At 40.1% G+C, this 13961-nt stretch overlaps 1 protein-coding gene across 1 annotated transcript in view; it reads right to left on the minus strand.

The window, feature by feature from the left end:
* Positions 1–3728: 3728 nt before the first annotated feature.
* Positions 3729–13961, minus strand: part of CWC27 (CWC27 spliceosome associated cyclophilin) — a gene marked incomplete at its 5' end in the record, with an annotated part of 272255 nt that continues 262022 nt past the window's right edge. The window contains 1 exon segment of the mRNA XM_073623567.1: positions 3729–6076. Within this exon segment, the coding sequence (XP_073479668.1) occupies positions 5914–6076 (163 nt within the window).

The following is a 13961-nucleotide window of genomic DNA, read 5'->3' on the forward strand; positions in this document are numbered from 1 at the left end:
CTTGCTGCAGAGATTCCACATGTCCCCCGATGTGTGAGACCTATAGCTTTGCAATAAGCAAATCTCTGCTGATTGCAGAGCTATAAGTCTGATTCAGCATGGGGTGTACTGGATAGTGGTAGCGGGATGGCTATTCACACAGAGAGAGAAACAGTCTTTAGGTCCTACAAGTGGGGATTGGCTGTATTAATGCTAGTGTGGTGTGTGTTATTACAGTGAAGACATGAAAAAGCTGTAATTTTGCTGCACCCTGCTCTGTTCACATATGGGCGATTTGGAATTGATCTTGAATGGCACCCCAAACAGGGCACAATTTTGCCACGACTGTTGCGTGAGAATCATGGAAAATATGAGTGTAAAATTGCTCCTGGCTTAGGGATAAAATTTTGTCCCTGAACTTCTCTGGAGTAACAATAGCACAAAGGGCAATGGGCTGCTCAAAGTGCAACACAAATTTCTGCGTGAGAATCGAGCAAAGTTGCAAAGCTGAAACGCAAGTTCCCGGTATGCATAGTGTGAACGGGGCCTAAAATAGTGGAGGCAATTTTCTAGGAGACTTCATCTGAGATTTAAATAGACATGTTTAACCTTCTATTTAAAGCGCTTGTTACACCAACACTTCAACATATTCCTGATATGTGCCTTCTGTACCATGTACTTGTATGAGAAAGTATCCTGTTCTCTTTGTATTGCTTCCTTTGTGTGAAATCCCTGTTGACCCTGCCAGTCCCTCTGCTTTCTAGTAAAAACTGACCACATTAAGCAGGAGAGCACACCGTGGTCAGTTCTCTAGCTATGCTGGGAACTCAGTATACTCTTGTCCAATGATGAGACTTGTCCTGACACACTCCCGCTGCATAGCCATTCACTGGGAAGCGCAGTATGCTGCTGCTTCTCCCCCCAGCTCTTATGCAGCTGAGAACATGAATGCAATCACTTATAAAAAAGGGGAAAAAAAAAGGTATTTATGTTTTTTTATAACTATACATAAATATTTTGCCTTTCAGCTAGATTTTAAACTGAATGAGTTGTTTTACAAGGTGATTGTTTACAATCACTTTAACTGTAGGGGTCAAAGGGGATACCCATTTTCTTTCAATTGGCTATCGATTGCCTTTGCAAACTCTGCTTACCACATATGTGTATAATAGATGTGTCAGGGCTGATTGTTCCAGCTTGGGATCTATGTGTAGGCATGTAAATGAAAAATCATAAATACACTTACATACAGGCAAAAATACACAACAAATATAGAAAGTACAGCAGCATTTAAACATATTCTCAAACAAAGCATATTCTGTCCTTATCTTTATTGTAAATTTGCCAAGGAAGGGTGGCCACACAGTTACTAAAAAGTCAACCCATAAATCTGGCGGGCAGATGAATAAATTATATGCCACACCTTTGCTGATAGCATTGTTATAGTTAATTCATAGGAAGTTACAGAGCAGAATCATTTGTAAAACTATTATGGCCCCTTCAAGGGATATTAAACAGAAACTCTGCAACATGATTCATAACAGAACATAATGCATTGGAAGGAAACACTACTCATGCTCGTTTGTGACATTTCGGACATTAGTAAGCCCCAGCCATTGTTCGCTTTAAGTTTGGCATTTTCCAGTGCAAGTGACCATTACATTATTTATGATGAACAGTGTGTGGGAAATTTCTGAGCACAGTATGTGGTGGGAGAAAGTCCTTGTTCAATTTGTGAAAGTTTACATGCTTGGGAAAGCCCTGCAGCGGAGGTGAAGAACACTAACACAGTGAAGGAATTAAGTAATTACAGACACAGAGGGGACTCCTGCATAGGAAAACAAGATCAAAGGATTATTAAGTTGTGAGAAGTCAGAATGAATAAGCTGAGTAGCAACATTTATCAGGTTCTTGGATATGCAGAACAAGATCTGGTTCAAGCAACACTTGGGGCACCAACAGAAAGGTCTCCTTTTTAGGTCGCTTTGAAGTAGGTTAAGTATTTTACATGACATGCTTTGATGTGTTAATATATACTAGTACATCAGAACAAGACACCTTCAGAAACCTTTGTATTTTTGAAGCTGCTGAATAATTATGCAGTGCAGAAGGTCACATTACAAACTTTTTTTTTTTTTTAAATATCCTAAAGTTTAGTAAAATTAGGAAAATATCAATCACTGTTACCCTAAAACTGGCCTTAGAGATTGGTGAATGCTCTGGAATACATGCATTATTGAAAAACCTCACAAAGAGATCTGCTCTGGTCAGATTGGCATTCCTGTTTGAGCAATGGAGAAGACACATGCAGACTGTCCCGGACTGTCTTATTGCAGGAGAAAGAAAAGCAACGGGTTACGGTGTTCTATCTTATCTGTTCTCTTTTTACCCTAAGCACAACCATTTAGGGCCATTGGTCGGAATGTCACACAGACATTAGACGGTCACCAGATCAGAATACCTTCATCCACTATTCATGGGCACTGTACCATGGCTAACTTGAGCTGGCCATATATCGATTTAAATTTGGCTGGGCCAGCAGGTGGTGGATAATTTGCGATTACTGTGTGTGCTAACCCACTCAACAGAAGTCCATTGTTTAACCAATTTCTGTCGAAGGGACATGTTGGAAATATGTTCCATCAGTCAGTGGGGGTTGCCACTGTCAGAATACAATGTTGTGGCGTGTGGAGAGGGGGTTCCTTCATCTTGTTTGTGTGGATGGAGAAATCTGTTAGTTACTAAGTATATAAGCCTATTAAAACCTACTTGTGTCTGTTACCCTGTGTGCTGCAACAAACGTGGAACATTAAGGCCAGCATAAGGCTGGATACCATGTCCCACGTGTGTTGCAGCACACATGGTAACAGACATAGGTAGGTGATATTAGGTCTATATAGTTTGTTTCCATTTCCTTTTCACAATAAGCTGTAGCACAAAGATGTGAACCAACCATATGCTCAACAATAGGATTTCAACGTTTTCATTCAGTAAAGCATGCAAATACATTCAAGTACTGTATTAAAAGACACAGAATATTATATACACATCATGCTCTGACTTATATTTGATTGGTATTACTTACTAAATATGTGGCTACAACAGCACCATAAAGAATAAAAAAAAAATCACAATACAAAGCGGGCAGGTTGTGCACAAAAATCAAACACAATCTTTAGTATTCATGAGCTGTACATATAATAATATCTTAAAGCTGAACTACAGCTGAACTCCAAGCATAAGAACGTTCATTTCTTAAGAGCCACAAAGGATATATATATATACAATTTGTGTGCTCCAAATGTTTTTACAAATCAAGATATTACCTTGTAATAGTATCAGTGATATCATCACTATGCTGCACATAGCCTCTGCCAGGAGCAAAGCTGTGGGGTGGGGGGTCAAACAGGCCGCCTGGAGAAAACTACAAGGAGGAGGAAACAAAACCACCCTGCACGAGAAGGGATAGAGAAGTATTATGCTGGATTACCTATTTATGGGATATGTGATGGGATGAGACATACACCTTCTGTTGTAAGAGGGCTTTACTGTACTATGCATGGATCCAGTTAGAGGACTTTCTTTAAAAGTAGCAATTCTCTTAGTCCCTTCTCACTATAACCAATATGGTTATACTGTCTCTATAATGTTAGTGGTGTGCCCTATTCTAATAGGGTCAGAATGTATAGGAGTTCACAATTGCTTTAAACCTGTAGGTATGCATCATAACCAAAAAACATAAAAGCCTGTGGATTTAAATGTATATTTTTTATTTTACATTGTAAACACAAACCAGTATTTTCTACTATACATCACTGACAATAAAAAGAAAGATAATAAGCTACAATACAATGTCAACATGTCCAGCTTTAGCGCAGGGGTCTCAAACTGGCCTTCCCTCCAGCTGTTGCAAAACTACAAGTCCCATCATGCCTCTGCCTGTGGGAGTCATGCTTGTAACTGTCAGCCTTGCAATGCCTCATGGGACCTGAAGTTTTGCAACAGCTGGAGGGCCGCCAGTTTGAGACCCCTGGGTTAGAAACTAAAAATAATAAGTAAAATAGGATTTTATTTCCATCCTATACTACCAGTCTGGAAGAGCTCTTTGCATGGAATAAGCAAAACATCTTAATTTGTTATGGTAAATGACAACTGAAGAATGTAAGTTGGAATCCAATTGGTTTATGGAGGATTACAGGCATTTTCCATTGAAGACTTATGAACACCAACAAAATACAATTTTGGAACAGTAATGGGCGTACACACGATCGGACTTCTCGTCGAAAAAAGATATGACTGCTTTTCCTTCGGGATTCCGCTCAAGTTTGCCTTGCAAAACGACGAGACAAGCCGAGAAAATGAAGTTCAATGCTTCCGAGCATGCGGTGAAATGTTTCCGAGCATGCGTCCAATTGTTTCTGAGCATGCGTAGGAATTTTGCGCATCGGAATTGCCACAGACGATCGCATTTTCGGATAGGAACTTTTCTTGACCAAAAAATTAAGAACATGCTCTCAATCTTTTGCTGGCTGGAATTCGGCCAGCAAAAGTCCGATGGAGCATACACACGGTCGCATTTTCCATTGCAAATCTCTAATCGGTCTTTTGTGGGCCGAAATTCCGATTGTGTGTACGCGGCATAAAACATATTTATGCACAAAAAAAGTGAAAATATCACCTTATAAATTCGAACCTAGGAATAATACCGCAATGGTTGACAAAGTAAAGATGTCCATGTTAACCATTTGTAATAATAATAATTGATTTTTTTTCTGGTTTATTCCTGAAAGTAAAATATTCTGATTGGTTAAACCAATAACTCTGCAATTCATTTAATACAATACTCCCGTTCATTCAATTTCCCTAAATTAGGTAACAGAAACAAATCTCTACCTGCTTTGGGCAATAGCAAAGCTGTACATATATGAGTTGATTATGTAACAAGCTAGGCAGTTTACACCTAGTTTGCTGTTATGGGGCGTGGACTGGCAGGGGTCCATACACAACGGGTCTTGTTCTGATGTGTGGCTCTTGTCTATCATCGTCTGGAGCGTGAGCGGGCTCCTTTTTGGCCAGTACTCACAGAACTATACTTCCACGCAGCCTGAACGGCTCACATACACACCATGGGTTTGCCGATAGGTGGCCACGGATTGAAATGGCTTACCAATGCAATCGATATACTATCATATGATTGCTCAGGTGCCAAATATCTGAACCTCAAATATCTGGACAGGGCCTTCTGAGTTTAAGCCCAGGACAAGAGAAAATCTTATCTTTAAAAAGCTAAGCTGGTCATACAAGTGGGAATCTGATAGAGTGACTGAATTTTCTATTCCATTGTTTGGTGAAAGCAAAGCAATTGGACATAAAATAGTGGTTTCAAACAAAGAATGGAATGGGATGCAAAGAGATGGCATTGAAATCATCTTGGCAGAACTTGATGGGAAACCTGACAATTTCCAACAGAACTGCCATCATTTTTTTCAGTTGTCAAGTTGAGCCGTCAAACAGAATTGACGCTGTTAATTTATTATCCAGATTCAATTTTATAACTGACTAATTTGTGGTAGTCAAACTCTTGGTTAATACCGTGCTTATTTTCTGGTGATCATACGAGGATGGAAAAATGGCTAAAATCGACAGAAAATTGCCATGTGTATTGGGCTTCAGGATTTTCTTTATCCTTAGTTCTACACTTGTTCTCATAATAAAAATCAAATAAAGAAGGCATCTTTTATGAAGATAATTTCTTAAAATGACAAAGGGTATTCTAGAAGTGTCATGACTTGACAAAAGTAGAATCATTGTTATACAACAATCATTTTTAATCGTATTTATTTTTCCCGGTAAAATATATGGAAATGGCAGAAAGTGGAGGTGAAAATTCACCAGGAGGTCGTTAATTTGTGGCTATAATGTGAATGAAGTCAGTCATCTTCTCTCCTTCTTCAGCTTCATCAGTTTTTTGCTTTCCTCTCTTCTCCTCTTATTCACTGGGTTCCTTGGATCGTATATCTCAAACGTGTCCTCATCTTGCATGTTGGCATCTTTTACCTTCCGACTCTTTTCATCAAACTGGAGTACATGAGACATCCTGAAAGAAGATGTTGATGTTAACATATGGAAAGTACGTGGAACAGATTCCATTATCATTAAGTGAGCAATCATATAAAAATGATAAAGCACAGAGTATGATGGCGGATACAGGATGCTATAAATTAGGATGAAGGGGTGGTTATCTGTGTTCTGTTCCTGGATTCTGTGACTGGAAAATAAAATATGTTGGATAATCCTAAACACTTATGGGGAAACTAAAGTTTGCATAGGTAGATTTGGCCCAAGTACATAGTATACAGAACTTTGGCACCTTCATAAATCTGACGGGCTAAGGGAATCTATTAAACAGTGCAATGGTTTGTGTTTTCCCATAGGAGCTATTAAAAGGCAAACAAGGTAAATGGAATTTCATTCTGTAACCCAAATAAAGAGCAGACAGAGCAAGACTGAGAAATATACATTTCACAAAAAATATAAATCTACTGACTCTACTAGCACGTATGGATTAAAGACTGTCCACTGGATTTCACAAGATGACTCGAAAACAATTAGACGTTATTAGAGGAGTCTGAGTTTTAAGCATGAACAATACAGCCAACTGTTTCACTAATAGAAGAGCAGCACCTGCAGTGCCTCTAATGCACATAGGATATAAATACGCACATGTTGATAAGACGCTGTTCGGCAGTGGAATAGTTTTCTGTTATCGGACGGGTGTACACACTCACTGGCCACTTTATTAGGTACACCTGTTCAATTGCTTGGTAACCCAAATTGCTAATCCGCCAATCACATGGTGGCAACTGCATTTAGGCATCTAGACGTGGTAAAGACGACTTGCTGAAGTTCAAACGGAGCATCAGAATGGGGAAGAAAGGGGATTTAAATGACTTTGAATGTGGCATGGTTACTGGTGCCAGGTGGGCTGGTCTGAGTATCAATCAGTTTAAAAAATGGCTGATCTACTGCAATTTTCACGCACAACCATCTCTAGGGTTTACAGAGAATGGTCTGAAAAAGAGAAAATATCCAGCGAGCAACAGTTGTGTGGACCAAAATGCCTTGTTGATGTCAGAGGAGAATAGGCAGACTGGTTCGAGATGAAAGAAAGTATCTCAAATAACCACTCGTTACAACCAAGGTATGCAAAATACTATCTCTGAATGAACAACACATCGAACGTTAAACCAGATAAGCTACAGCAGCAGACCACACTGGGTGCCACTTGTGTCAGTTAAGAACAGGAAACTGAGGCTACAATTCGCACAGGCTCACCAAAATTGGACAATTGAAGATTGGAAAGATTGGAAAAATGTTGCCTTGTCGAGGAGTCTCAATTTCGGCTGTGACATTCAGATGGTAGACTGGAACAGCTCTGATTGCCTCTGTGGTGTAGGAAACCAGAAGTGATGAGTATACATCACTTCCAGGTTCCCCGGATGTAAACAACACCATTTTTAAATAGGAAAAACAGAGGAGACCTGTCTCTGGCTATTGCTATCACGGGGGATTAAGTGACAATGTAAAAATAATAATAATAAAAAAGAACTTTTTCTTGCCGCCTGCCATATAGCAAAATAACGTTGGCAAAGTGGTTGTGTTATCCTGACCAGACGTCATATGATGTGGTCAGGATAACAAGCCGCTGCCCACACCCTGGGGGTGCGCAACACAGCGATCGTTGTTGTAGCGTGTCAGTCTGACACACTGCAACGCTGATCTAGGTAAAGAGTCTCTGACAGACTCTTTACCATGTGATCAGCTGTGTCCAATCACAGCTGATCACAATGTAAACAGGAATAGCCATTCATGAGCTTTTCCTCACTCATGTCTGACAGACGTGAGTAGAGGAGAGCCGATCGGCTGCTCCTCTGACATGGGGGGGGTCTGCGCAGCCCCCCCACAAATGCCCACCCAGGACCACCAGGGATGCCACCACTGATAAACACCAGGTATAGCATCGCTGTTGGCCATGGGTGGCAATGTGTGCCCACACATGCCAATCAGTGCCCAGCAATACCTGCCAGTTCCTCCTAATCAGTGATGCCAATCAGTGCCATCTATCAGTGTCAATCAGTGCCACTCAGTGTCCATCAGTGCCACCTATCAGTGCTAACCTATTAGTGCAGCCTATCAGTGCCACCCATAAGTAACCATCAGTGCAGCCTTTTAGTGCCCATCTGTGCTGCCTATGAGTGCCCATCTGTGCCGCCTATCAGTGCCCATCAGTGTTGCATATCAGTGCCACCTCATCTGTGCTTATCAGTGCCCGGCAGTGCAGCCTCATCAGTGCCCATCAGTAAAGGAGAAAACATACTTATTTACAACATTTTATAACAGAAACGAAAAAAAAAACAGTTTTTTTTCAAAATTTTCGTCTTTTTTTATTTGTTTAGCAAAAAATAAAAACCGCAGAAGTGATCAAACACCACCAAAAGAAAGCTCTATTTGTGGGAAGAAAATGTAGTTTGGGTACAGTGTAGCATGACCGCGCAATTGTCATTTAAACAGTGACAGCACTGAAAGCTGAAAATTGGCTTGGGCAGGAAGGGGGGAAAGTGCCCAGTATTGAAGTGCCCTCTACACCCATGTAATTAAAAAGTGACAGAAAAGGCCTGGTTTTGTTTGGACAGACTGCACAAAGGTTAAAATGTCTTTTGGGTCTTTACCATCAGAGGTCATTTCAGTGATCGGGAGTATTAGGCATCCATCTTTACTTGCTCTCTGTGTGGGATGTTTCCTCGCACTTCCTGTGTGGTCACTGGTGTAGGAAGTGAGGGAAAATCTCCCCTGCAATCACACAGACAGCAATAAAAACAGAGGTTTTCATCTATTTTCATGCTATAAAAATGTAAAAAAAAAAAGTTTTGGCAATAGTCATGCTTTAGGCCATATGCACACTGCTGCTTGTCTTGCAGCTGCTAAATGTATATGACTAGGATAACTAGTATGGTGAGATGCACTACACGGAACCAAAAAGTCCTCGCTCTAAAGCATTAAAAGGTAGAGCAGAGCTTTTGTAAAACAGGAGGGATTTACAAGTCATCGCTTTCAACACAAATTAAAAAAACAAATGATTGACTCCTCCTTTAAGGACAGAAAGCAGAGCCATTACAATCATTTCTACCCCTGTGGCCATCTGTACATTCCAAACTGCTGGCTTATAGCACAGATACAGTCCTAATGTACAAAGTAGAATAGACATAGACTAGATCTGTGCTAGAAAGCAGCAGTTCAGAACAAACAGTTATGTCCTGGGACATAGAAAACTTACATGGAGACCAACTGTTTTTTGGATGTATGTTGTGATGACATTTAAATATCTTCTGTTTTAGAAATGCATTCCATATTATTATTATTATACAGGATTTATATAGCGCCAACAGTTTACGCAGCGCTTTACAATATAAAAGGGAGACAATACAGTTATAATACAATAAAATACAAGAGGATTAAGAGGGCCCTGCTCAGAAGAGCTTACAATCTAATAGGGTGGGGCAGGTGGTACAAAAGATTGTAACTGTGGGGAATGAGCTATACTTTAATGTATAGGAAATATTATTACATTATAAACACAACTGCACTGATAATGCATTTGTCTAGCATTTTGTAGTGTTAAAAATCACATTTAAAGCTGAACTAGGCAAACAGCTAAACAGACAAATTAAATACTTATATGGGAGAAGTTTCAATGCTGCCTATCAGTGCCTCCTCATCAGTGCCCATCAGTGAAGGAGAAAAATTACCTGTTTGCAAACTTGTATGACAAACTATGAAAAAGTTTTTTTTCCCTATGTACTGTTTACAGCAGGGGTAAGCAACCTGGGGCCCCCCAACTGTTGCAGAACTACAAGTCCCATCATGCCTCTGGGAGTAATTGTAAATACCAGCCTTGCAATGACTCATGGTAAATGTAGTTCCCCAACAGCTGGAGGGCCCCAGGTTGCCTACCCCTGGTTTACCGTGTAGGCTGAAATCACCATTAGGGATGAACAAATACCATTCAGCTCCAGTTACACAAACATCTGCAACTTTGTGACTCACCTGGTGATTGCACATATTGTTCTGTAGCTATCCCCCAACTGACAGGTTTTTGGCACTGTGGGGTTGATTTACTAAATCTGGAGAGTGCAAAATCTGGTGCAGCTCTGAATGGAAATCAATCAGCCACCAAGTTTTTTTTGTCAAAGCTTAACCACTTCAGCCCTGGAAGGTTTATCCCCCTTAATGACCAGTCCATTTTTTGCGATATGGCACTGCGTTGCTTTAACTGACAATTGCGCGGTCATGCGACGCTGAATCCCAAGTAAAATTGATATCCTTTTTTTCCTACAAATAGGGCTTTCTTTTAGTGGTATTTGATCACCTCTGCGGTTTTTATTTTTTGTGCTAGAGACAAAAAAAAAGACCAACAATTTTGAAAAATTATATTTTTTACTTTCTGCTATAAAACATTCCCAATAAAAAAAAAAAAAAAAAAAAAAATCAAAATTCCTTCATCAATTTATGCCAATATGTATTCTGCTACATATTTTTGGTAAAAAAAAGTGTCTACAAAATATTTTGGCGGCGATCAGCGATTTTTTAGCGGGACTGCAACATTGAGGCGGACAAATCTGACACTAACACTTTTTGGGGGACCAGTGACACCAATACAGTTATCAGTGCTTAAAAAAAAAAAAAAAAAGCACTGTCACTGTATAAATGACACTGGCTGGGAAGTGGTTAACACCAGGGGCGATCAAAGGGTTAAATTGTCCCTAGGGTATGCTTTCTGACTGTGGGGGAGTGGATGCAGTGGAGAAAAAGAAAGATCCGTGTTTCAGCTTAGCTAAAACACAAGATCTCTCTTTTACTCCCTGACAGAAGAGTGGTCAGTCTTGTTTACATAGGCAGACCGCCGTTCTGCCTTTCCTCCAAACGATCGGTGGGTCATTGCGGCCACCAGAACCGCTGATTGGCTCTCGCTGCGTTCAATCACAGCAGGAGCGGCGCGCACCCCAGAACGCATGCACAAAATTCACATACAGGTACGTGATTTTACACAGCGGGGCCGCCCTGCCGTAGTATATATATGGTGGTCGGTCCGGAAGCGGTTAATTGAACAACCTGAAGTCAGAAGCTGATTGGCTACCATGCGCAGCTGCACCAGATTTTGCACTCTCCAGTTTTAATAAATCAACCCCTGTATGTCAATTTAAAGGAAATATTTCTTTGTAGAAACATGGAAGCTGCCATTGATGACGTCACATTGTGCAAGTACTTGTTTCTTGGTTATCTGGCCTTTATACTTGAGTAATTCTGAGTCTTTGACCAGCAACAAACATGCAGACTTCTGACTTTTCTCTGACTTTCCTAAGATGCATATCTGTTCCAATTCAGTGACTCAGAAAGTAATGAAGCAAGGCGGTCAGCAGAATAGCCCAGCAACTAGCATTTTAAAGTAGGTCAGCAATAGCAGCCTACAAATTTCTATTACTTTCATTTCCAATTCAAAGACAGAAAATCCAATGCTGTGCGTGAAATAAAAAGTGCAGCTCTCACTGCAAGACTCAGCCTTATCTCCAGAGTTGTCCCCCATAGATTTATTGCACTGGGATTCACTTCTGAGTCCAGGGAAAACACGGCACTAATCTCTGCAATGTTCAAAACAAGCTCACTGCTGGGGTAGGACTTTTTACTTCATGCAACCAGACCAAAGACCCCAGGAATAAAGACACATGGGTGTGCAACAATGTGGGGTTGGTACTGTACAGTATTTGGAATTTTGATGCCAGAGCCAGGACCAACCAGAGAGGGATCACTTGGACGCAATGGGTTAGCTTGTACATGTGCTGTAGGTGCCAAGTTTGTAACTCAAAAGAGGTCTTGATATGTGATAGGGTATATGAGAGTGTTCGAATAGTTAAAGTGTATATAAACCCTAACAACAAATTTCCTATGTGCTCCTTTTTGGTATATAGCATTAAAATTGTTTTGTTATAACTTTTAACAAATACAAAAAAATACCCCTTGATGCTGCCAGAAATGTAGTCAGTAGATAGCTTCCTGTGCTGCACTGTTATCAGGGTTTAGATATGCTGTAATCAGTAATACTAGGTGTTACACGTGGCTGTGCACATATGTTAATCAGATTGAACAGAGACTATTTTTTCAGTTCAATGCATGTAATGTCTTCCCTATAGTAGTTCAGCACAGATGTTAGTTGCGCTGTTTTGTGTTTGCCCTTGATTAGCACACTTCTGTATATGAAATATGTTGAACAACAGGACAGACCTATGAAGAGATATGGAAATGATGCTAAAATTCTATATTCAAATTAAGTTAAGAATACATTGTGTACTTCTGCAAAAAAAAAAAATAAAAAATAAACCTCTGCTTCTTAAATGTTGAGGGTTGCTAAATCCTCAAACAGAAGGAACAATTTAAGATGTGCTGGAAAAGAATGTCTGCACACGCCGCACAATTATCACTGAAATGTGTCTTAATTGGTTTTTGTTTTGGTTAAACAATGGCTGAAAAATTAGCTGGGTTTTAGCTGGGAGGCTTTCTTTGGCTTGGTCACTGTGTCACGTTGCCTGGAATCTTCTCCACTAATCCCTACTGCAGTGACACCTACAAATGAGGCAGAGCTGATCAGCTGCAGGCTTCCTCACTGCGAGAACAGCCAAGAACTCCATCATTACTCTTGCAGATGTTCCTCTGCACCACTGGGGATTCAATGAATGCTTGAAAACACTCGTTTTCTCAATATTTGTAATTAAAAAAAAAATGCACCGTGTTACAGAAAACAGCACCTCACGAAGATATTAAACAGTTATTACGCAGAGGATTACATATGAGCTAGAAAAATGTAAACCACTTTCCTTTAAAGTGATACTAAATACACACTGCTTTATTTACGTCGTCCCTTCTATTTCTGCATGTTGGGTGATGGCACTGTAATTATTTTAATAAAACATCGAAGTATCCTTTTCCTAATCGATGTACAGCGGTCACATGACCCAGATCTTTCCCAGCCTGTCTGCAGTGAAACATAAGCAGGAGGAGCTTTTAGATCTCTGCTGCTGGTCACATGTTCAAAATTATCAAAAAAAAAAAGGAAATACAGAGAATAAATAAATATCAATAAACTGTTTTAAATTGTCATACAAATATATATTTGAAATAAAATCTTTGGGTGGATCTCTGCCAGTCACAGGCTGTGTCATGCCTCTCCAGCCTGTGTTTTAGAATAAGAGGGAGATGAAGCCTCCATTAATCTACATGTAATATCCCACCCTCATTGTATTTAGCTGGTTAGTGGGCATGGAGGAGGAGGGAGGGAGCGGGCTGTCATTTACCACTGTGTATACACTCACATGCATGACTCTATAGTCACATGGGCTGCTCAGATGTGATAGAGAGGAAATGCTCAGCATAGAAAATCACTGAAAACTGAATTGGTGACATGGACAGAAGGTGCAGAGAGAACAGCAGGATCAACCAGGTTTTTTGCAGAATATAGAAAACGAATCTCATAATGACAATATGGACAGCATGTAATACACCATTTATTGATCATTTTCATGATGTGGGTGACACTTTAACTAACTATGCAAGTTTAAAATGTCATAGGATGGTGATTTTAGGGGGTCAGTTGGCATTGTGATACATACAACATGTCTGTGTTCCCTTGCTAGAATTACCATTCAGCACCAGCCCTGGTTTGATCAATCTTTTCTTTCCAAACTGTACCACATAGATTCACAGGAGTTAAAGAGGTTGTAAACCTCCCTTTGCAAGTTGTACCTATAAAATGCTCAATCCAAACCTACTTCATTATTCATTCCACTAAGTACTGTAGTAGCGGCGCTTTCAAGTAGGTATGATACCTATGTTTAGGTATGATAGGTGTAGCAAACACCTCCACCTTGGTATAA

Source organism: Aquarana catesbeiana, linkage group LG01 (assembly GCF_042186555.1).
Source record: "Aquarana catesbeiana isolate 2022-GZ linkage group LG01, ASM4218655v1, whole genome shotgun sequence".
Lineage (NCBI taxonomy): Eukaryota > Metazoa > Chordata > Amphibia > Anura > Ranidae > Aquarana > Aquarana catesbeiana.